This window comes from Hyaena hyaena, unplaced genomic scaffold (genome assembly GCF_003009895.1).
Source record: "Hyaena hyaena isolate Hyena2069 unplaced genomic scaffold, ASM300989v1 scaffold_238, whole genome shotgun sequence".
In the NCBI taxonomy this organism is placed as follows: Eukaryota; Metazoa; Chordata; class Mammalia; order Carnivora; family Hyaenidae; genus Hyaena; species Hyaena hyaena.
In genome coordinates, this window is record NW_024080870.1 from 1506189 (window position 1) to 1529920 (window position 23732).

Genomic DNA, 23732 nt, shown 5'->3' on the forward strand with positions numbered 1-23732 from the left:
GATCCAGAAGAGTTCCGATCTGGGATTCAAACCCAGGCTTTGGTGCCAGACTCTTCACCCTGATGCCTCACTGCCTCCCAGGGGAACCTATGTGCCCATAGCCTGGACAGACTCCTGGGACAGGCCCGGACGGAACAGCCTCAGTTCCACACCAGCAGAACAGGCAATGATCTACCTTCACAGCTCCAGGAGTCACCAGTGACGTGCTCTGTGCTTGGTGGAGGGACAGATGTTTAATAACTCTGCAGCAGCAAGGAGCAAGTTAAATAACATGGCTGAGCTATTTTTGAACTTTATAAAATGCTGACTGCTCTTTTCAAAGCGCCTTCTGTAAAACCAGGAATATTAAACATAAAGAACCTTTTCCCCTTTCCCCCACCTTTTTTTTTTTCTTCCTGAAATCCTAGGGACAGAAACAGATCCACAGAAAGATCATTAACACGTCATCCTCGGCAAGCAGTCTTTTCTACTGGGTCCTACATCATAAGCAGTAAGTCATGGTTACTGTGTAACTGGTTCCAAGATGGTGCGCTCAGCCTGTCAAAGAAGGACCCCGATCCCTATAGCAACGTAGCACCATATGCTTCTGTGAGTTTATCCGAGCTTCTTCCGAGGTATCTGCATCCTCCTGACTACATGGTGGGAGTAATGAGACTATTTGGCTACTGGATGGTTTGTGGATCCCTGAACTTGAGAGTCCTGGGCTTCCAACTCAGACACAGATACTGAGGATCCCTTACCATCAACAACCTACATGTCCATCCAAGGGGGATGCGTAAACAAACAATGCGACAGTTACGCAACAGAACACAAGACAGCAACTAAGATGAATATGCTAGGATGACACGGGTCCTCATAGGTGGGTCTTGAACCAAAGGTTGAGGTAAAGGAAATTTGAACCTATCAGATACCACTTACGTGCATTAGAAAGAACTGTGCCTTGGGTCTAAGGCTGCACAGACGTCTGTACAAAAAGTAAAACATGCAGGCAGATCTGGGGTCCCACCAAGTTCACGGCAGTGTCTTTCCCTCCCAAGGAGAGAAAAGGAAGAAGATGGGACTCGGGAGAGGTATAGTCAGGACTGCTATGTGGTCGGTAACGTTTATTTCTTTTAAAAGTTTGAAACCAATGTGACACATTGGAGTGGGTGTTTTATCAAACTCTGTAATCGCTTTTTGTTCTTCCCTAATACTTTTTAAAAAGTCCTCGCTTACCGGAGTCTCTCGCCTGACAGATCTCCTTCTTCGGCACATTGTACGTTCTTTGAGGAGAGATGTTATGTCTTCATTCCTGTGAATATTTCGGGGGCTAGCAGGGGTTCCACTGGAAGGAAGGAATGACTAACACAGGAGGAGAGAATGGTGCCCTGAACGCTTTTCTGAAAAACTCTCATTTGGGGGCTTTCTCCAGCTCCCAGCCCTTCCCTCTCCTGACAAGCTGCTCCTCTTGGCTGGGTGAGTGTAAGAAACACCGTGACACAGGGCAAGTGTGGTAAGGAGCCACTCCTGTGCCACACTCCAGCCTCACACACAAGGTGAGCACCGCCAGTGCTCACGGATGGAGAGAGGTTTCATTAAGCACCAGGCAGAGGATGACGGCTTACCACACTTGATGCATTACTACTCTGGGGCGGAAGCACCATCTACAAAAATTGATGCATTCAAAACATAACTCCTAGAAACAGCACGACAGCATTTCACAGCAGTAGGATGTTTTTTTCTTTCGTTCTTTTTTTTTAAGGAACGGAATTCAGGATGGTCACTCAAAGGAGCTCTGCATGTCCTGACAATTATCCTTCTCAAATTCCTTTTCCTGCATATATTCTATTTCCGTTGCCCTAACATTGAGTTACATTTTCATCAAAATTATACATTTCTGAGTATTTGAGCTGTGGGGCATTTCTTACGGGAAGTGAGGGTTCATCAGCCCAGCCCTGGCGTTTGGGCTGGCAGAGCTCCTGCCTCTATAAGAGGCTCCCGTGCCTCATACTGCTTTATCGGAATTGCTTCCTGATCTTTAGGCAATTATTCAAAACGCTGAAAGTTTCCATGTAGAAACAGGATCGCTAAAGAGGGAATCAGAGAGAAGGGGAAATGTCGAAGGACCACGATTTCTTAATTCAAGAGTTCATTTTTCATGTGTATACCAATTTTAAAGAGGTATAATCTTTCTACATGTGTGCACACAAGCACGCACACCCCTAGCTCTGGACTCAGAGATAATCCCTGAACTGTAGCAGATTCAAAGTCCTGAAAGCTCCCAGAGTCACTTTGGAGTGATGTGGGGGTGCCTGGGGGGATCAGTCAGTTAAGCTTCTGACTTCAGTTCAGTTCATGATCTCCTAGTTCACGAGTTTGAGTCCCGCATCAGGCTCTGTGCTGACAGCTCAGAGCCTGGAGCCTGCTGCGGATTCTGTGTCTCCCTCTCTCTCTGTCCCTCCCCTGCTTGTGCCCTGTCTGTCTCTGTCTGTCTCTCTCAAAAATAAATAAAAACATTAAAAAAAATTAGAGTGACGTGTTACTCTGCTGATAATAAACCTACCTAGTCTGCTGACTGTACTTTCTGATGACCAGAAACAACCTCACTGGTCATTCTGACAGGCATTCCAAAATCACTGGGTGCCGGGCACGGCACTGAGCAACACTTGTCATGCATCGCCTCGTTTCATAATCAGGACAATCCATGGAACACTGGTCCTCAAAGCATGGTCCCCAGCCCAGCGATATCAGCAGCACCCAGGAACCTGCTAGAGTTGCAAATTCTGCCCCCCACTGCCCGTGGCCCCTGGAGCTAGCGAATTACAGAAGGAGTATGAAGGCCAGCAGTCTTGGTTTAACAAGCCCTCCAGGTGATTCTGATGCATGCTCAAGTTTGAGAAGCGCCCCCTAGGAAACAATGCTACTATCATCACTTGGCAATGAACAACTGGAGAGGAGAAAGGTAAAATGGTTGTCCGAGGCAAATAGCAAGTGGACGAGACAAGATGTGAGCCCTGACAAATCTATGTCCGCAGTCCAGGTACTTAACCACAGAGCCACACCATGTGTTACATAAGGAAGGAGTGTGGATTAAACCACGGGGCATCAGGCAAAATGAGTGTAGGGGTTTCCATTCTAAATGTCAACAGCTGAGCCATAATGACGGGTCACCAGAACAATGACGCCTCTCAGAAACATCAAACTTAAGTGTCCAATGGGAGCATTGTTAAATAAATGAGTATACATCCGTACGATGGAATACAATGAGGCTTTAAAAGTGATATTTGCCAAGACTTCCAATGACCCACAAAAATAGGACATAAGGGAAGAAATTCAGACTCAGACTCAAACAGAGGACGGAAGCCCCAGCGTGGGCAGTTTTCCCTAAGTGTAACATGTTGGTGAGGAGGTGGGAAGCCTAGTGACTTCACAAACTGCTTGTGTGAATATAAATTGGTAGAGTTACTTTGTGGGACAAACTGGCAACAGATACTTCAATTTTTAAATGCATGTGCTCTGTGACCCCAGATTCCTACTTCTTCAAATCCACCCTGGAGAAACACTGGCACATGGGCACAGAGACATATGGCATGATGATCACTCAGCTTAGTTTCTGATGGAAAAAGAAAAATTTCAAAGAACCTGAATTTCCATCATTATGGAGACTGGATAAATAAATTACAGTATATCTCTACTGAGGAAGGCAATGCGTAGGTTTTAAAGAATACACACACCCCCATACATATGTATATCTACACATATATACCTACATACGTTCATACATATGTATGTGTATATATAAACATCTTTGTACATATAGTCATATATGTGTATATATCTACATATAAAAACATATACATATGTACAACACATGCACACTGGAGATAGAGCTATAGATAGAAGATGGATAGATCGAGAGATACACAGAGGGATATATAGACAGGTCCCGAGTATAGGTTTCCAAGGTATATTGTTGAGTAAGAAAAGAAAGTTGCAGAGAATAAAGTACGATGTAACTTAAAAATGAAAGATGAGCCAGAGGGGTGAGGGGAGAGGAGACCAAAGCTGACTGAACAAAGGAAGTCCCTTAAGCGCACACCCCACACTCCCTACTGTCAGCGCGCATTTTCAGCAGTGAGTATGCACGTATTGCTCTGGTACTTAAACAACCAAACAAACAGACAACAAAACTCTGGTCCCATTTTGGGAGACAAGCAGAGATGCCCCTCTTACTGGTGCAGAGTGTGTGGTGGGGCCTCCAGCTTCTCCGTCTGCCCGTAGCAGCTGGCCTTGGCCTCAGGGATGTAGGAGAACTTCTCCAACATGGAGTACGCGGCAGTGGTGAGGATGCCCAGGCCGTCCCTCACTCGCGCCTCCAGGGTGTAGTCCCAGTCGTCGTAAGAGACTGAAATGAGTCCTGATGGAAACTCTTTCGGGATGAGCTCCGTGTTCCCAGAAACCAAGCTGGGGACAATCCAGAAGAAATCATACCCGGTGAGGCCCAGGGAGCGGGCTTCACTCAGGATGAGGATGGCCTCATCTTTGGAGCAATACAGCAGGATGACGGAAGAGTGGATCTTCTTTAACTGGACTTGCGTCTTTGCATCCTCGAAGGAGGTGTCCAGGGTGATCACGTTCTGCATGTCCCAGCCCACGAAGCTGTTGTCCACTGTGGTCTTGATGAAGCTGATGAAGTCCCTGTAGCCAGGGAAGATGGTGGTCACCAAGGAGAAGACATGCCAGTCATAATCCTGCATGATCTTCAGCATGACCGTGGCTTGTTGCTGGATGGACGCTCCAAACTGGAAGAAGGTGGACGTCGGATCCTGCCAAGAGGTTTAAAAAAAAAAAAAAAAAAAAAAAAGAAAGAAAGAAAGAAAGAAAGAAAGAAAAAGAAAAAGCAAAACAGAGGATGAGGCAGAAGGTGGTTTATATATAACCATCTGTCTTTATAGGCTCTAAAAATGCCTTCTTAGAAGGGGGGGACACATCACACACCTATTCCTTCACAAACATTCCTGAGCACCTACTATATGCCACACTTGGAAACAGACACTGCAAATACAGAGAGGAGAGAGACCCTGAACTTGGAGCCCACAGCCTGGTGTTTGAAGGCATCTGTTATTTTTTCCAGTTCATCATCTATTCTCCTCATTTTCCTCTAGTTCATTCCACCCGCCCCCACCTTTGGGCCCATGTGGCTTCAACACAATGAACTCTATCTGGCCCCAGTCTCCAGACTGGAAAATGAATTCAGCAGAGACACAGTTTGATGACATACTTGGAGCACCTGGAGTCAGCTGTGCCTGAAGCCCTTCACTCTGTACCTGTTGGTTGTGTAAGCCAACAAGTTCCCATGTTCACTTGAGCCAGTGTGAGTAGGATTTCAGTCACTTGGACTCTAGACTCCTGCATAATATAAAGTATAATAAATACTACATGGACATCTATCTGATGTCTATCTGAATCAGCAAATATTTGTTGAACACTTACCTAACTAAGCAGCAACACCATGTTAGAACTTGGGGAAACAATGATATATAAGATAGACACAGACAGGGTCTCTGCCTTCACAGATCTGGTTGGAATTCGAGAGCAATTTCCAGGAACTAGAGACAGAGAGAGGCATAAAGAGATGCAGACAGAATATCCGGGTGAGGAAGAGGGGAAATGAGTGGACATTATAGTCAGAGGAGACCTGCAGATTCATCTCGACTATTCTAGCAACTGGAGATAAATGCATTATGGCTCATGATGTAGTGGGGGGATGAGCTGATTTTGAAGAGGCTGGCAGAAATCCCACCATGTGTGACCTCAGGGATATGTTCAGAGGCTTAGAATTTATTCGAGCATAAGAGGGAGCCACTGAAAGCTCTTACTCTGGAAAATGACATGGTGACCTGTGTTGGGTTAAAGGGCCCCTTAATAGTCTTAACATCTCCCTAAGTCATGATCTGATCCTGAGAACACACTTCCATTTAGAAAAGGCAGGCGATGCCTACAGTTGTTTAATTTACAAACCACCTTCACACCTCTTAACTCGTAAAATCCCCATGAGATTCTATGAAGGTGGTGGTGTTGGCAAGGGGGAAATGAGGCTCAGAATGAACTCAGGTCTCAGTTCCATGGACAGCCCCCTTTCCAAAACACAGCCACGACTTTCTTGGGGATCGTTGAAGATCTACAGAGAGCAGATGCTTAAACCATGCTGTTGACTGGCTGGCATGGCGCAAAAAATGCCAGCTAAACAGAAGGTATGCCTGTGTGTTAAAGCAAAACACAATGTGACAACTGCTGAGATAGATTCCCCGCCCCCCCCCACCCCGGGAACTAAAAGGATTCTCAAGGAGTCCTTATTATAGTGCAGTCATTTTTCATTCTGTAGTTACCATACACATTAACCTCAACAGTATGAATACAGGGGTTCCTGTGTGTGTGTGTGTGTGTGTGTGTGTGTGTAAAGAGTGGATGATTCCATTTGTCTTTCAGAACAAAAGCTCATAGCTGTGCATGTCACCCCTTTAAAGAAGTCTGCAGAGTTCTCCCCGTGGGTACTCACAGAATAGAAAGTTTTATCTGAATGGGCCAAAAGCTATATAGTTCTTAGAAATACTTCCCTTTTCTAAAATGCATGAGTATGGGGGATAATTCAAGTGCAATGTGGCCTGAAGGCAGAGAGAAAAAAAAACAACAGAAATAAATGCCTCTGGGCCCCTTCCAACAATACAGTTTTATGAATTTTACCTAATTAAATCAATTAAAGTGGGTAACAGATTTAAAGACTTTGGATAATTATCTTTTTCCCTACAGTAGCTTTTGGAGAAATCCAATATTCTTGGATTGATTAATCATTTTAAATCATGCCTCAACAAGTCTGCGAACGGCTCAAGGGCAGAGATTCTGCTGTGTCCTCATCTCCCTGTCCCCAGAACCTGGCAGAAGACTTGGCACATGACCCATCAGTAAATGGAGGATGAAGGAATGCATGAGTAAATGAATGTGTGCACGAAGTCTGAAAGGAATGTCCTTGGTTTAAACATAACGCACAACAGCAGAATTCTGTGTCTGAGGTTGCGTTCTTTATGGCTCTTGAATGTCATGCCCAGAAATTAAAATCCTTCAATACCACCAACCTACTCCTCCTCCATCCAATGCCTGAAATATATAAAGGGTGACCTTTATTGATCAGAAGAGGAATATAGAAGTCCTATACGCCTTAACAGCTGTCCACGGAACCTCATTAAATACCAAAAACAGTGACAACATAAAGAATCAAAAGGCGGCACAGAAGTGAAGTCTCAAGGCAGTTACATCCACCAACCTCAGCACTGCCAAGCCTTTCTTGGGAGGGGACTGAGAAGTTCCAAACTTAATTACAAAGCGTATGTAATAATTCTCATGGAACCAGGGTGCCTCCAAGGAAACTGGTCACCAGAGTTACTTTACGACGACAGAAGACACTGAGATCAGCATCTTCCTGCACGGAGCACACGAGGAATGGAGAAAGATCTCAGGAGGGCATATGCTAAGAGCATGGCTGGAACCCAATACAAAGGATCTCTGAGACGATCCGTATACACACACTTCCTAGGGATAATCGGGACCGGTGGAGAGGTGGAGACCAAATATGCTAGGTGTGAGGGATGATGGTGTCTGGGATGGGCCAGCACCCCTACTGTATGTGCTGTGAGCTGTACACTACTGTAGCCATGAGCAACTTTGCGCACAGAACTGGGAGCAAATGCAGCCTCATCTGGCTCTCCATGTAGGGAGGAAGGCATGGGCGCCTTGTGAACTTCAGGAAAGAGAAAGATGATTATAGGGACAGCAGTTCATTAGACAGGAGCTCGCCTGGCACAGCCGTCTGTGTAAAAATATGTGCGGGCTCCTTGCCTGTGAGATCTCCACTCCCCAGTCTTGTGCTTCAGTCCAGGCTGAATCTCTCCTATTAATCTCTTATGATCCCCATGAAACTCTTCCCCACTGGATGGCTAACAGTGTGACTTCCGGGGTCATGCTATCCGGGTACCAATCTTAACTGCGTGACCTTGGGAAAAAGTCACTTCACCTCTCCAAGCCTCAGTTTCCACATCTGTATAATGGGTGTGACAATGCCAATAATTATACTTGTGAACGTGCCAGAAGGACTTAGCCTATGAGAGACACGTGGCTCAACACTTTCAATGCAGTATCTCATCTAATCCTATCCCCAACCACGTTCCTCAACTGGTACTGATATCATCCCCATCATACAAATGAAGAAACAGACTCAGAGGTAGAATGACTCTTACAGACTCATACAGGCAGTGAAGCAGGTCTGCCCGCCTTTGGGATTGCAAGCTGCTCACCCCTGCACTACATTGTTGCTGATGATAGCACTTCCCCGTTGAGCTATAAGGATTAAACGACCTCTTTGTCTGAAAGCTTCCAGTGCGGTACCCATCACAGGTCATGTGCTCAACAAATAGATGTGACTGTTATTGTCCCGGTGGGTCAGGGCTCTTGGTATTTCACATCAGGGGCTTCTGCTACCCACTTCCCACTCTGGACTTGACATCCCAACAAGTCAACTCCATTCATGACTGATTGAAATTCCTAAGCGCTGGTTTAACCATGCCACTTGTCTCCTCTATGGCCATCAATGGCTCCCTTGGCCCCATCTTCACATTAAGTATAGACCCTCCAGCCTACCCCTTTATGGACACCAGTCAAAAGAGCATGGGCCCTCGGGTCTGTCAGACTTGAATCCAAGTCTTGGCTCCGCATTAACTAACCCTGTGACTGTGGGCAAATTCTGAAACTTTCTGCATCTGAGTTTCTTTGCCTATAAAGCGGGTATAATAAGCACCATCCCAGGGTGGGGTTGGGGGGCTGCCATGAAGAATGAAGAAGGGCTGGACTTGAAGGATGACAGACTCACCAATCTAGGACTGCCTCCAACAGTCTGGGGACTCCTCTGCATGTCCTCAGTCCTCCAGACAGTATGCACAGCACCAGACACCTAAGGGGACCTGATATGTCCAGATCTCCTGACATGCTCGTTTCACACCGCCCCTCCCCTCTGCAAACCAGCCCACTCATTCCGAGTCCAAGGAGGCTGCACGAAGAGAAGGAACTATCTTTCCTTGCGGTGATGAATCATGCTTTGGAGAGAAACCATCAATCTTGTCCCTCATAGACCTCCCATAGTTACCCTACACCACTATCATTTCCAGTGGCATCTGAAGCTCCCCTATGTGTTATGGACCAAAGGCCCTCTATACCTTTTGGAGGGATGGAAGCGAGAAGCTATTTGCAAAACATAACTGCACAGTGAGACACTGAAGAGTCTCACGTTTAGCTCTGGATTTTTCAAAGGTATTTTTACGGACTGGCAGGAGATGACGGAGGAATCTGGCCACACTCCCGGGGCCTGGCATCTGATATGCCAAATGCTGCCCTCTTTTTCTAGTCCCTGAACATTCTCCCTGCTGCCTACCTGAATGGCATAGGCTCTCTCCCCTGCTCTTACCACCTCCTGCCATCACTCGGCCTGTGCTTTTCGGGTTCTCCAGATCAGTCTCTGACCACCTCTGGCACTGGCTTCCTCAGCAGTGTGCAGCCGGGGGAGAGGAACAGATTTCAGACACCCACTTCGGTTCTGAAGCAAGAGCAGTTCTCTCCCTGGGCTCACTGCTCTGCTGAAGACGGAACAAACTGTTTTAAACACAGAGCGAGGGAGGCAGCGGGTGTAGGATTCCGGGTGTCTGCTCTCAACTCTGTGTTTCAGTGCCATCATAACTGAGGTCTCATTAGATGAGAGTTCCTGATCTAACGTTCCAGAATGTTCCAGAGCTTGCTGAGTGCTCAGGATAAAAGACCTGACTGCTGTGGGTATCAAGGCATGATGTTTAATAGAGTCTAATACCAACTTTGATTTCACTTACCCACTCACAAAGGCTACAAAGGACACTCACGTCCATTAGCTCTGTGATTCTAACGACCCAAGGGATGAGGTATTGCAAGTAGTTATAACCCTCATGGATGGCATTTTTCATAACAACACAGGAAGAGAGGTTAAGTGACTTCCCTAAAATCCACAGGGCGCCAGGCTGACAGCTTTGTTACTGCAAGATGTCATCCCAAGTTCCCTTACACACAGCAGTGGCTCTCACTCCTGGCTGCACAGGAGAATCACTTGAGAGTTATATTAAAAAACAAAACAAAAAACCAATGCTTCCCCCCATGCCAGTCCAAGTGAAACGCAATGTCTGTGATTTGAGGATATGAACTCCAATGGTGATTTGTTTTTGGTGGCCTCATCTCAACTGCAGCATGAGTATTATCCAAGTTAGTATCGACAAAGCCTCGCACAATGTTTGACACAAAGCGGGGGCTCAATATATTTGGTGAGGAAATAAATGAGCAGGAAGCTCATTCCTAGGAGGCATGAGAGATTTGGTCACTGTTATCAATCCTGCACCCATTTCCATAACTTGTTTTCCTTTCCTTATTTTCCTTTGGGTACCAAAACAAACCAACAAAGATAATGATAGGTGACCCAGCAAACATTGAGAGGGACTCCTGGGGGATTTTCTTTCTCTTGGTGGAGGGCTGTCCTGGTGAGACTTGATGTGTTTTCTGCCACTCTTATTGTGTATTGACTGAGCTTTTAAATATATTTTATTTCTGTAAAGGCTCCAGACTTGATAAGCCTGAGGATTCAGAAGAGTAGCCTTCTCACATCCATATAAGCTGACTCTGTCCCACCAGAGGATCTCTATCCCATCATCAGCCATTTTCTTCTTCCATCTCCACCACCACCATCATCCACTACCACCATCATCACCATTATCATCATCTACCATCATCATCCACTACCACCACCACCCATCATCACCATCATCATCATCATCATCATCATCTACCATCATCATCCACTACCACCACCACCCATCATCACCATCATCATCATCTACCATCATCATCATGCATCATCATATCCATCTTCCTCCTTCTCCTCATCATCATCCACCACCATCAGCATCATTGTCCACCATCAACATCCATCATCACATCATCTCTCCATCTCCCTCTCCTCCTTATCAGAATTACCATTACCATCACCATGGCCATCATTACAGCTAACACTTACGAGGCATATGCAGTATGTAGGGCAATGTGGTATGTAGTAAAAGGTCTTATTATCATCCCCGTATTACAGATTTTAAAACTCAGGCTGAGAGAAGATAACTTACCTAAACTCACACAGCTGGTACACAGCAGAGCCAGTATTCAAGACCAGGCAATGTGAATGCAGAGTTTGGGTGTTTAGCTACCTGATTTCAGGTGCGCAGAACAGGAAACAGAAGAGTGGGGGGGGGGCACGTAAATAACCACCACTTAATCATTCCTGAGACCTAACTAGCAAAGGAAACGGCCCAGAAATGGAAAACTATTGTCAGTGATTTCATATCAACAGGCCGTCAGTTGGTGCAGAAGACTGTGGCTAAGAGAGGAAACCATATCCCGTACCACTTCCCAAAACACATCAGCTCTGTCATTCACAAACGCAAAATTTCACTCCAAGCAACTTCTATTTATGGGACTGTCTTATGATTTATGTTTTATCACTCATTTTTCTCCTTTCCGGATAGAAGGGATCTCTTCCCACATTTAGTGCAGCAGGTAACCACCACTCAAGCTACAGGCATCCATTATTTCCTCATCACCTTACAGGTTTACTTCTTTTTCCTTGCCTTACCACACCTGCTCATGCTCCAGACCCGCTCAAACAACAGCAAGCACCTCATGTAAGGAGTCCCCACCCCAGTCCTGTCCCTCTCCCACCCACCTTCCATGCTGCTGCTCTAGTTACTTTTTATAAAGTTCAAACTAGAGCATGATGTCCTCCTGCTTAAATTTTTTTCCAGCAGCTCTCACAACCTTCAGAATAAGATAAAAACACACACCAGCCCCGTCACAGCTTGGACTCAAGGTTTGGGGCTCAGTATCCATCTCAGTACCCGAGTGAGGTAGGTACCCTACAAGCACGAGACAAAACGAATTGCTGAGTGAGTTAATGCAGACAAGTAATGTGTGCTTGGAAGGAAAACCAAGGGAAATCTTCCTACCTCTGTCTATCATTTCCCAAAAGCACATTAGCTCCATCACCCACAAACACAGAATTCCTCTATAAGCAACCTGTACTCACTGGACCATTTCATCATTTCCATTTTGTCCCCCATCCTGTTTCTCCCAGAAACCAATCCACCGTGATTCTTCTAAAATGACCTAACACCACCATTCTCTGCTCTCTCCTCCTCCCTTCAAACGAGAGGTTTAATCTCAAGTGTCTGGTGACTGGTGGGTTCCCAACTAGGGTGGCTGCCATGCCCTGAGTTGAAGACCAGAACAGGAACTCCAAACTTAACTCAAGAGTCTATGTGCTGGGCTCTCAGACTAGTCTGGTGGAGATGGGTGACATATAAGATAATTTCTAAGATGAGCTCTATGGTTGGGGGTGGAGCAAGGAATGGACCCTCCTAGAATGACCAAGTCTTCAACCTCATCCTAACCTGGGCTTCCAATATAGCACCTATTGGCTGCATGTGACTATTTAGACTAACTTTAAAAGTATTACATAAAATTAACTATCTGGCTTCTCAGGCAGACTAGTTATATCTCAAAAGCCAGCAGTCTTTAAACTTTAAAGCTGATGCTCTTTAGCTGGCCCCACCAGCCCCACACCTAAGGATGCCAAGTGACTTGGTCTGGGATAGGGTCCAGGATGTTTTTAATTCCCTGGGTGGTTGTAATGTGCAGCCAGGGTTGAAAACACTAATCTAAGTCTTTGGTATCCAACCCTGTAGCTGTGGTCCCCTGGGGAATTTCTCAGGCCCTCAGATTTCCAGGCCCCAGGCCACCACCACTGGATCAGAATCTTTGTCTGAAATCTGTATTTTCTCCAGAATATGCTGACTTGGTACGGCTAAGTCCAATTTCTCTATCTCCTAGGGGAGGAAACTGAGGCTTTAAAATCTTCAATGACTTGCATCAAATTTCACATAAACCAGTGGGATCTCAGGAACAGACACAGGGTCTCTCATCTCCTAATTCAGTGACATCTCTACCGTGTCATGAGGCCATGAAGTGGGAAATGTTTTCTACACAGAGAAACCACAAGGAACAGGGGGTATGTAGGGGAATAGGGGCTTTGCCGACAGCCTGAGAGGAATCTGCTTCTTAATGTGAGAAAATTACTTCACCTAAGCTTCTGTTTCCCCAACTGAAAATGGAAGATGACAGCAACAGTCACCACCTTGAAGGGTTGCTGCGCATCTTTTGTGAGATGATGTACATCAAGCCCTTAGCATACAGGAAGGGCTCGGTCAGGCTGAGTAGGGGATGATGGAGGTGAAGATGGCAGCCTTGACCATCGAGCCCCAACTCCCACACCCACCATGGACTCCTTAATACTCCCACTTCTGAATTTCCAGCGTCTCTGCTTTTACATGTCACTCCTCATCCCCGACTTATGTCTGGTTGCCTAGTTACTGGGAGGCATGCATCTTGCCCGCTCCTCAGACTAGAATTCTTAAGGGCAGGGCACAATGTCCTTCTGAGTCCTCCTTAACACCTTGCACGGCACTGGGCCACTACTCAAGATAAAACTGGAAGCATCATTCTGAATCTGCAAGGCTGCGTGGGGGTAGAAAGAGAAACCAATGCTTTATGTATTTGAGCAGACCTGCCAGATCCTACCAGATCTACTGCTCCAGAAACATTCATCTATTGATTGCTTTTCATCCATTCAACGAATTTAACAAACTCCAGCTATGAGCCAGGCATTGTTCCAGGGGAGCGAATCTAGGGAAAGAGGCTACCAAAAGTGAAGGTCCCTGCTTTTATGAAGTTTGCATTCTTAAGGGAACAGATAGACAAGAAAGAATGACATCAACACACAGAATAACTTCAAGGAAATCAGATGATGTAACAGTTCAGAAGTGGAGAGGAATACCACGTTAGGTCAGCCGGTCTGCCACACTGGAGCTGATCAAAAAGATCATGAAGAAGGACTCAACCAGGCAGAGCTAAGGGGCAGGGCGGGGTAAGGAAAGCCATGTGAGAAGAAAGAGCAGCATGTGGTTAGGAAGGGGCTTGGCAAGTTCAGGGAACAGAAGGAAGATCAAAACAGCTGAAGTTTAATGAGAGAGGGAGAGAGAGAGAGAGAGAAAGAAAGGTGAGAGATGAGTTAGGACAGGAAGCAGAGACTGTATCACACAGCAAGTGTCCTAAAGACCACAGTAAGGGGTCTGACTTAATTCCCAGGTCAATCTTATTCCAAACTATTCATCTACTAAATGCACCAAGTAGTATCTTCCAGATGGGAAGCTGGGAGAGGACCTGGGGGTGCTGGGGTTTCATGTGAAACAGCCCAATTCTTCCCTTTGTAATTCTGATCTGTGTCAGGAGAGGAGCCTACATGGAAGGGACAGTGAGGCATAACTGTTTGCACTTAACAATATATCGTCCGGTCAGCTGGTACCCTAACCTAATGGTGTGTGTCTAGAATTCTCGTGTCTGCCTGGGCACTGCAGACTGAGTCCCAGTTCATCACCCAGACCCAGGCTCTTCCTCTAGCAAGTGATGCGATGCTGGAAGAGAGAATACACAAATGCCTGCAGAGAGACACTCCTTGAGTCCCACGGCAACTATTGGGGACAGCCTAACACCCTGTACATGCTTCAGAAACACACGATGACTGCCCCTCTTGGACCCGGCCCTGCTTTCTAGATGGTTAGCAGCCTGGCCAAGAAGAGACACGTGCTGAGAGGCAGGCTCTTATTTCCACTGCAACCACACAGCAAAAGCCCAAACCGGCTTCACCTGGTGCTCTGTCAACCTGCGGGTGAGTGTCTGATTCAAGGCTTCTACACAGGGTTGTTAGTGATGATGGACTGTCTGAGGCCAGGTCCAGCCACTCTCACAGTGAAAGCCAGAGGGCGATTCTACCTGACCAGAGATCACTTAGCACTGAGTCAGGTCTCTGAGCTGCTCATAAACCCAAGTATTGGACATCTTCTTTTTTCCCCCCAGTCCCAACCATGACTGAGCTACTGGCCTTGCTCTATGCACTAGAAGCCCTTTTGTCAGGTTTTCTTAGAGAAGCACCAGCTTCTCTGGGAAGCACCATGGACATTTGCTATTCCGACCACTGAGGATCCCCTTTCCTCCTTTATTAGTAATAGTGAATTTCCATGGAGAGCTGTCAGCCAAACCCATTGGCTCATCCAAACCTCACAGTGTCAGAAAGTAGTTCAGGGGTAGGAATGTGTCCTAAAAGGTCTGATCAGGATGACTCTCAGGATTTCTGGAAAAAGTGACTAGGAAAAGACAGTTTCTCATACTGTTAAACTTGAACCTGGAAGGATATTCAGTCAGGACTTCTGTCAGCCATTAGCCACCATACACCATCTTGAGAAAGAAAGCATGAGCGCCAAAGGCAAAGGGGAAAGATAAAGACTTATTGAGTCCTGATACTCTTTGTTGAGCACCTTGTGCAAGTCACACCTGAAGCCATCACACCCTCATCACTGCATGTCCCAATTAATCCCCTCATTTGGCTTAAGCCTGTTTGAATGAGCTTTTCTGTCACTGGCAAACAAAGATTCCTGACCCTAAGTTGGTGAGGAAGATGTAGAGTGACAGGACTCATTCTGAGCTAGGATTACAAGAACTCAAAACTACAGGGTGGCGTGTTTCCATTCACCATCCTTGCCTCTTCCGATCCATGCATTTTCCCCAGGTACAGCTGCCTCTCCCCAATAGCTCAGTCTTCCCTGCATGAGCTCTTCATCCTCTCTTCGTCACTGTTCTGTTTTTCTTTAATATGTCACCAGGACTGGTTCCCTCTCAGGGAGTCTGACAGCCACCACTGCCATGACCCAGATGAAAGACAGGACAAGTTGCCACCAATAATAATCGCTTGTCATTAAGCTGTTCCAGCAAGGAGAAAACACAAACAGGTCCTGTTCATTAAGTTTTCATCTCTGGCTGTCACACTCGACAGGGCCACTGCTGGATGGAAGGAGGCAGCTTTATTTTTGGAAAAAGGAGAATCTCAGGCTTTCCCGTAACCCTTGTGAGGGGCAGGCCCTGGCCGTAAACATTACAGTAGAAACTTCGTCCTTGAAACGCCCCTGGTTCTCTAAGAAATGTCTGCAGCCAGCTCTGAGAGCTGAACTCCGGGAGGTAATTGCTCTTCTCTTTGGGGGTCTGCCTGTTGGTGGGGTTGAAGGCACGGAGTGTTGAGTCCTAGACCCTCCTCTTACTGACGTCAGAGGCCTGGGCAAGATACGGGGTCCCTGCAAGGCTCCGTTTTCTCATTGGGAAAGTGAAGGGAATTTATTCCCCCCTAGAAGGAGGTTGTTGTGATTGAGATAATGCATGTGCTGCTCTCGCGCATCAGGAGCTTGATTCATGAGAGCTCAGATTACGGGGGCCGTTGTCCTCACGGGAGAATCAGCCACGCTGGCAACAAGGAAACCCAAAACACTGCAACCCGCCAGCGCAGCCTTAATGCGAACGCGAAGAACTCTCCTGTGGCTCCTCCCCACACGTTTCCTCAAGGTCCCAAAAACGACACACGACTCCACAGGAGCTATGACTGAGAGCAGGTGGCCAGGTCATCCAGGGTCCACACTGAGAGCCCGGCGTCCCCAAGCCCCTCAGGGCTGGGCAAACCAGGGCTGCCACCAGCTCAGCAGAGAGTTTGTGTGCGTTTAATCTGCATACTAAGCTTTCACAGGAAGTATTTCTGTTCCCATTTTACAGGTGAGGAAGCTGAGGCTTATCGAGAGGTCCTTACTTTTTTTTTTTTTTTTAATGTTTTATTTATTTCTAGGAGAGAGAGAGACAGCGTGAGCAGGGGAGGGTCAGAGAGAGGGAGTCACAGACTGAAACAGGCTCCAGGCTCTGAGGTGGCAGTCAGCACAGAGCCCGACACGGGGCTCGAACCCACGAACCGCGAGATCATGACCTAAGCGAAAGTCGGACGCTTAACCGACTAAGCCACCCAGGCGCCCCGGTCTTTACTTATTTTAATGAGCCCAGGAATCACTGGGGGGTGGGGGGAGTCTTGCTCCACGGCACACTCAGATTCAGCACTCGGGGGCTGGAGGACATTCCCAGGTGGCACGGACGCAGACCGAGCTTTGAGCAACGGCGCTACAAGCTTCAGTCACACGCCCACAGTCACCCAGAGCCACAAATCTGACCCCACAGAGGCCTCTGTCTTCCAGGTAAGAATGGGCAGTGACGCCCGATGGCGTCTGTTGTGTGACATCCTCACCTGTGTGTCCTTCCATCCAGCCTTCTCAGCTCAGACAGCCACATGTCACAGCTGGTCAGTCCCCTTTCTCACCCAACAGAGCGCTCTGGGGCAGCAGGAGCCTGTGAGTCATGTACCATGGGGGAGCGAAGGAAGACAGATCTCCCACAGTGAACCGTCTCCACTCCCGGGAGCCACCCAGGAACCAGGGGAGTGGTGGCTGTGCCCATATGCCGTGTGAGAAAGGGCTGCCCTAGGCACGGCCACCCTCTCTCCTGCTCGCTGGCCCTGCTGCAAACCAGAGCCCGTCGCTGAGTCTCTCTGCAGCTCGCTCTACGTTTCCATCTGTAAAATGGAGCTAGTGGGACTCTGGTTACCTGGAGGGGTCCTGGGTACCCAGGACTTGGTGATACGTGAGAGCCCGTGACCCACAGCATGCGGACAAATGTGCCAGCTCGCCCACCGCCCGTCGAGCGGCTGCCTCCTCTTCTATGCTCTCTCCCCCACTCCACCCCCACGGTGCTCCTGGAACACGCTGTCCACGCCTCTACTGTCGATCTCGTCAGCAGGTATTTTGAGTGTCTATTTAAATATCTGTCTCCGTGCAAGTAGATTCAAGCTAATTCATCTCCGCAGCAACAGCACCCAGCCCAGCTCCTAGTGTCTGGTGCATCTCAGAACACGTTAGCTGAAGGTATGAGTAAGCGGAGGCATGAATGAAGGAAGGAAGGAAAGAGTGAGCGAAACGGCGTCTGAGTGAGGGGCGCAGATAAAGCTGGGGACCAGGGCCTGCCTGTGCGTGGTGTGAATGCGGGTGTAAGATGGAACCGGAGCTGGAGCCGGATCTCAGGAATCCTTTCCTGCCCAAGCGCTGACCATCTGACGGCCGGGAGCAAATGCACAATTCCGGGGGAGACTGGGCTTGTATTCCTCAGGGTCCCAACTCTTCCTACTTGCTCTCCAGAACTCGGGAATCAAACAGATCCAGGCCAAACAGTACCCCAGTGTCTCCACACCCAGGGAACAGGTCCTACGTCCACACTGCTCAGGGCTCTCATGAGCACAGGTCATATTGCTCCCCTCCCCGGTCTACACCTCACTTCCAAGCCCCTCCTAATACCTCTCCCCAGCACAGAACACACGACACCACGCACACGACATGACCGGAAGAGGCGAACTGTAGAGGCAGAATGCTCAGCAGGGCTTCCCAGGGGCCGGGAAGGAGACAGGAATGAGCAACGTGGCCGATGGGTGCTGGGTTTCCTTTGGGGGTGATGAGAAAGTTCCGGAAATAGATGGTGGTTGCATAACACGGGTGGTGTACTTAATGCCACTGAGTTGTACCCTTTAACATGACTGGGTGGTGAATCGTGTGTTACATAGATTGGACTGTAACGAAAAAAATAAATACGTGAAGCAAGCAAGCAGAGCCTGAAGCTGAGGCTGGACGCTTGTCCCAGGCCCCTGCAGTCTTGTGGTGCCTCCCTCTTTGGGGTGAAGGGTGCCCTCGAGGAGCCCTCGGACTTCATGGTGGCCTGAGGCGCTAGACCAGGTGGAAGGGAGAAGTTCCTGGGGGGTCTTGTTCATGCACATCTTTCTGTCCCCTGGGATCCGAAGTCCCCGAGCAGCCCGGTGGTCGCCAGTCACCCCCCACCCTGCGGAACTTACACCCTGCATGGGCTAGGACAGCAATCTTCTCTAGACGGGGCCACCCAGCAGGCGTGGCCCCTCTCGTTCTCTTACACACACAAACCGGATGGTGATAACTGCTCTGCAAGAGTGCAGACCCAGAGGAATCGCGGGCAGGGAGTTGCTGCGGCGGATCTGGCGATGTGACCCATGTGAGTTCAAGTCTCTGCTCTCCCACACAGCAGCTCTGTGGCCTTGAGAAACTGACTCAACGCCGCTGAGCCTCCGTTTCCTCCGGCGTGAGCTGGGAAAAGCAACTGCCACCTGCCCACCTCGGGGATGAGATGAACCATGCGCACAACCCATCAGCGTGGTGCCCGGCCCACACGGGCTACTATCTACAGATTGTTTATGACAGACAGTTCGCTTTCCCTGCGGAGCCTCATGAAGCCATCGGTACAAACGCATGCAGGAGACAGTATTCATGTCAGAGGGTATGCGCTTGGATTTTGCTGGATCCCAAAGCGTTTGCTTGCCACCACTGAGCAATGGTACCCCTGTTCCTTATCAATTTTATCAATTTTAATCTGCTTGCTAGGTTAAACAAGGTTGGGGGGGGGTTCCTGTTGCCTATATTCAAATACCGCCCAAAGATCATCTTTCACTGTCTTCTTCCTCTAAAAGTGATGTTTCCAGATAGAAGAATGAGTCCCAGACCAGCACCAAGAGATTTAGCCACCTCTAACGGGCCCCATTTCACTAAGGTGTAACATTCTGCGTGCTAATCGCTTCCCATGAAGCTAACAGAATGCGGAGTTTCCAGTAACATACACAGACCGAAGAATTGTAAGAGCATCATGTTTGTTCATCTCTCAAACTCTTGAAGACTAGTAGACCAAACATGGATGCCACCGGCCCCTTGACCAGGACGCCACTCCATTCCCACGTGCCCATTTGTGCTCTGTGTGCACACGCACGCATCAAAAGGCTGTGCCTCCTTGTTCCCCCCAACAAGTAGGAAGCCAGGACCCACCGGAAGCTCGGCAAAAGAGCACTGACTCACTGTGACCTGAGTTCACTAACACAATTGAACCCCCAGCTCGAACGGCATTAGGAAATGGTGAACAAGGAGTGGGAAGAGAGAGGTTTAACAGAAAAATTGATGGTTTGAGTGTTTTCCTAAGAACTGGCATAAAAGGGAATATTGAATGTGTCAATTCAGTGTGGACTCAAAGTGCTGTGCAGCCTCTGAAAAGGGTTCCAAATGACCGTCGGAAAGGAGCAAACACAATCGATGACAGTCCGTTTGTGTTCCTGCTCAGCCCCCGGGGGGGCCCAGTTCCGGCCACGCTCAGGGCTGGCTACCGGCCAGGACCCAGTCGGCGGCAGAGCTCTGCAGGCTCGGGCTGCTGTGTCTTCTGCAGAGTCACTGGGCATAGCAGGGTCCCCTTCTCAGAGTCTGAGGCAGGGAGCACCCCAACTCGTCACCCTCAGCTATTCTGTATTTGCTGCAAACCGGTGGCACCATGAGAGGCCTGGAGATGGTTCTCTTTCTTCCCACTTTATACACGAGAAAATGGAGACCAGAGATGGGGGAGGGGTGCTCGCTGGTCTCCTGGACTCGCTTGGAGAGAAAGCCACAGAGCTCGGCCCATCCTCAGGGGCCCACAGTCCAGAAGGGCTGACAGCCAAGACCAGGGAACCAGGAGTGGATCCAGAAAGAGGGAATGCACCTGACCCAGCGAGAGGGGACATAAGGCTCTAGAGCAGGTGACCCTTACATTGTTTCCGAATGGAAGGCAACTGGGCGCAGGCCAGAGAGGTCCGGAGAGAGTGTCCCATGCAAAGAGGACAGTGTGCAACCTTAGACGTATGAAGAACATGGCATGCACGGAGAATAGCGAGCAGCTTGGGGCCAAAGAAATGTAAGCAAAAAAGCTTAGAGTAGGGGCAGCATGAGGCTGGGGGGCAAGGGAGAGGTGGGCCCAAGGGGAGGCCCCTGTTTCTGGCACATGTAGAGCACTGTAGCCTCTGGTTTCAAAGTTTTTAACACGTTTACATTCCATATAACTCCTATGGCTTCCTTAGTATGTTTATTGTTTCCTCTCTGGTCGTCCCGGGGGGAATATAAGCTCTGTGAGGTCATGAGTATCTTGTCTGATTGTATGTTCATTGATGTATCCAAAGTACTTGTGGCAGAGTCTGTCATATAATGTGGGACTGAACTGAAGACGTTCAAGTCACTGCTGGAAGGAGTTGGGGGAAGTCAGAACTTAAGCAACTAAGGCTTTCTGGAGTTGATGAAAAGAATCCTTACAGAATTTTAAGCAGAGAGGTGACGTGACCAGATTTCTGTCGTCTGAATGGACAGCTCTGGCCCCAGCACAAAATAACAGAGACAGGAAGAGCATGTGGAAAGGCCACTGAAGCCACCTCAGGACAGAGACACCTGAATGTGGGTAGCGGTGATGGGGATAAAGAGGAGAAAGAATCAGGGTGTGCTGAGCAATGGCGTCCACTGGCTTCAGCAGCCAAGGGAAGGCACTAGCAGGAGGTTCTGGGGGAGGGGGAGGCTGGCTGGGCAAACGGCGGTGTCACTCAGCAACGTGGAGAACAGGGGAGGCACCTTGCGCGGCTGTACCTCTGGCGCCTAGTACCATGCCTGGCGTAGAGTGGTGGCTCGGTGAGTGAGTGAGTCAAGGGCGAAGAGGGTCCAAGGGAGGGCAGGGCGCCTGGGCGGGTCAGCCAGTGAAGCGTCTGACTCTTGATTTCAGCTCAGGTCATGATCTCATGGTTCATGAATTCAAGCCCCGCTTCAGGCTCTGGGCTGACAGCGCAGAGCCTGCTTGGGATTCTGTCTCCCTCTCGCTCTGTGCCCCTCCCTCGTGCACACGCTACGCTCGCTCTCTCTCAAAAATGAATTAGTAAAATAATGCTTGGAAAAAAAAAAGAGGGCCTGGGGGGGACAGGGGGACTAGATGCTCGTGGACCCGCAGGCAGTGCACTTGCAGGAAGCGGGATGGGATGGTGTCGAGGTGAAGGGGGAGAGGACTGGAGTTTGGGGTCTGGGAGCCGTGCACAGCTGCGGGGGGCGTCTCCCGAAGCACGTGGGGGAGCCTCGAGAACTTGCACAGAACGTTAGGACGTGTGAGCCGGGGGAAGGAGGAAAAGCGTGGAAAGGGGGCTGAGAAGGAGAGACAGCGGGGGAGCACAGAGTCCCCGGGGAGCGGGGAGCTGGATGACAGAGGGAGGGTCCAGGGGCACGGAGACGAGAAGGTACTGCTGCACAGGGCAAGGAGAGGGCACTGTCACGTGCGAGCGGAGGGGACAGAAGCCAGACCTTGGGGTGACCCACGGGAGGGAAGGAGACACAAGAACGGAAGCAGACCACAGAAGAAGGCTCAACACTTCCGAACCGAACCGTGCACCATGCTTCTCGACAGTCACAAAGATACTGAGACAGAGAAGACGCCCTCTCAACGAGGGTTCAAACGGGGGCCGGGTGGCTGTTCCACCCCTTTGTTCTCTTTTCCCGTCCACCGGGTCCTCCACCTCCTTCCTCCTGCGCTGGGCAAAGAAACATACGCGGGAAAAGAGAGAAAGTCCTCAAGTGACCCCTTCCATGCTGAAGGACTCTGAGTATTTTTCTCTCTGCTTAATTCTGAAATGTATGCTCGCAACACACCTTCAGTGCCGAAGAACGGGGCTCCTGAGCTCTTCGCTCAGACAGCCTTCTCTCTCTGCAGAGAAAACAGCCGAGCTGAGCTCTGCTCCCCAGAGCACGAGTGAAGTCAGGGTAGAGCGCGGTCTGCTACACACACAGGCGCCCTCCGCACCAGAGACGGCGGCTCTTCCCAGCTCACACACAGCGCATCGTCTTTCTGTGGCCGTGTCCCTGAAGGCTGCCAGCACCTTCTCATCTCAACCGGACAGACAGACGGAATGCCGAGGGGCCGCTGAACACCCTGCTCCCTCGCAGCTCGCAAAGGCGCCTCCTTCTCTGGAACTCACTGCGATGGAGACTGGACATTCTGACGTTAGAACCCAACTGTCTTCCTTCTGCTCATCCCTGGCCGGGCAAAGCTTTCAGCCCACAAATTAGAAAAGCGGAGACCCCACAGGTACAAAAAAGAGCTGGGATTTTAATGAGCCTTCTTCCTCTAAGGGACTCCACCTTCTGGATTCTGAGTCTCTCCACGTGCGGGTGAAATGCCTTAGGGAGGCAAGATTCAACAAGGTCTCCCTCCTGCCGTCTCCAGGCTTTGTGGCATGTGGCATGTGGCAGTGGATTTGCTACCTGATCATTATGCAAATGATGACCCTGAGGATGTGGTTTCCCTCACCTGGGGTCCTGAGAGCCTTGTTCTGCAGGCTGTGTGGCCGGCATCGGGAAGGGTTTGGTGTTGATCCAACGGGCACTCAAACCCCTACAGCCAAATGCCTGAATCGGGAGAGGGTTTCACCCTCCCAGACCCGTGAGTTTACCTCCCTCCACTGTGGCACTGACCACTCATTGTCAAATGGCTCTCGGGACAAATATCACAAACCACAGCAGCCTGTAGGTGCCAGGAGGGTCCGAGCCCTGGCACCTCGTGGGCTCATCTCAGACCACACGCTGCCTTGTTTTCTCCCCTCCCACTGCAGTGACCTCTCACCCCCTCCTGCCTGCTACCGCGCCTGTGCTCACGCTGTTCCATTTCCCTTGTAAAGCTCCCTCTGTAGGCAGACAGGGTTAGGGGGTTCCGGAGAAAGGAAAGAAAGGAAAGAAAGGAAAGGAAGGGAAGGAAGGGAAGGAAGGGAAGGAAGGGAGAGC

At 49.2% G+C, this 23732-nt stretch overlaps 1 protein-coding gene across 1 annotated transcript in view; it reads right to left on the reverse strand.

Annotated features, from left to right (window-relative positions):
- GRIN2A (glutamate ionotropic receptor NMDA type subunit 2A) overlaps positions 1-23732 on the reverse strand; it is a 362947-nt gene that overhangs the window by 143026 nt on the left and 196189 nt on the right. The window contains exon 2 of the mRNA XM_039244357.1: positions 4213-4805. Within this exon, the coding sequence (XP_039100288.1) occupies positions 4213-4805 (593 nt within the window). The remainder of the gene's footprint in view (positions 1-4212; positions 4806-23732) is intronic.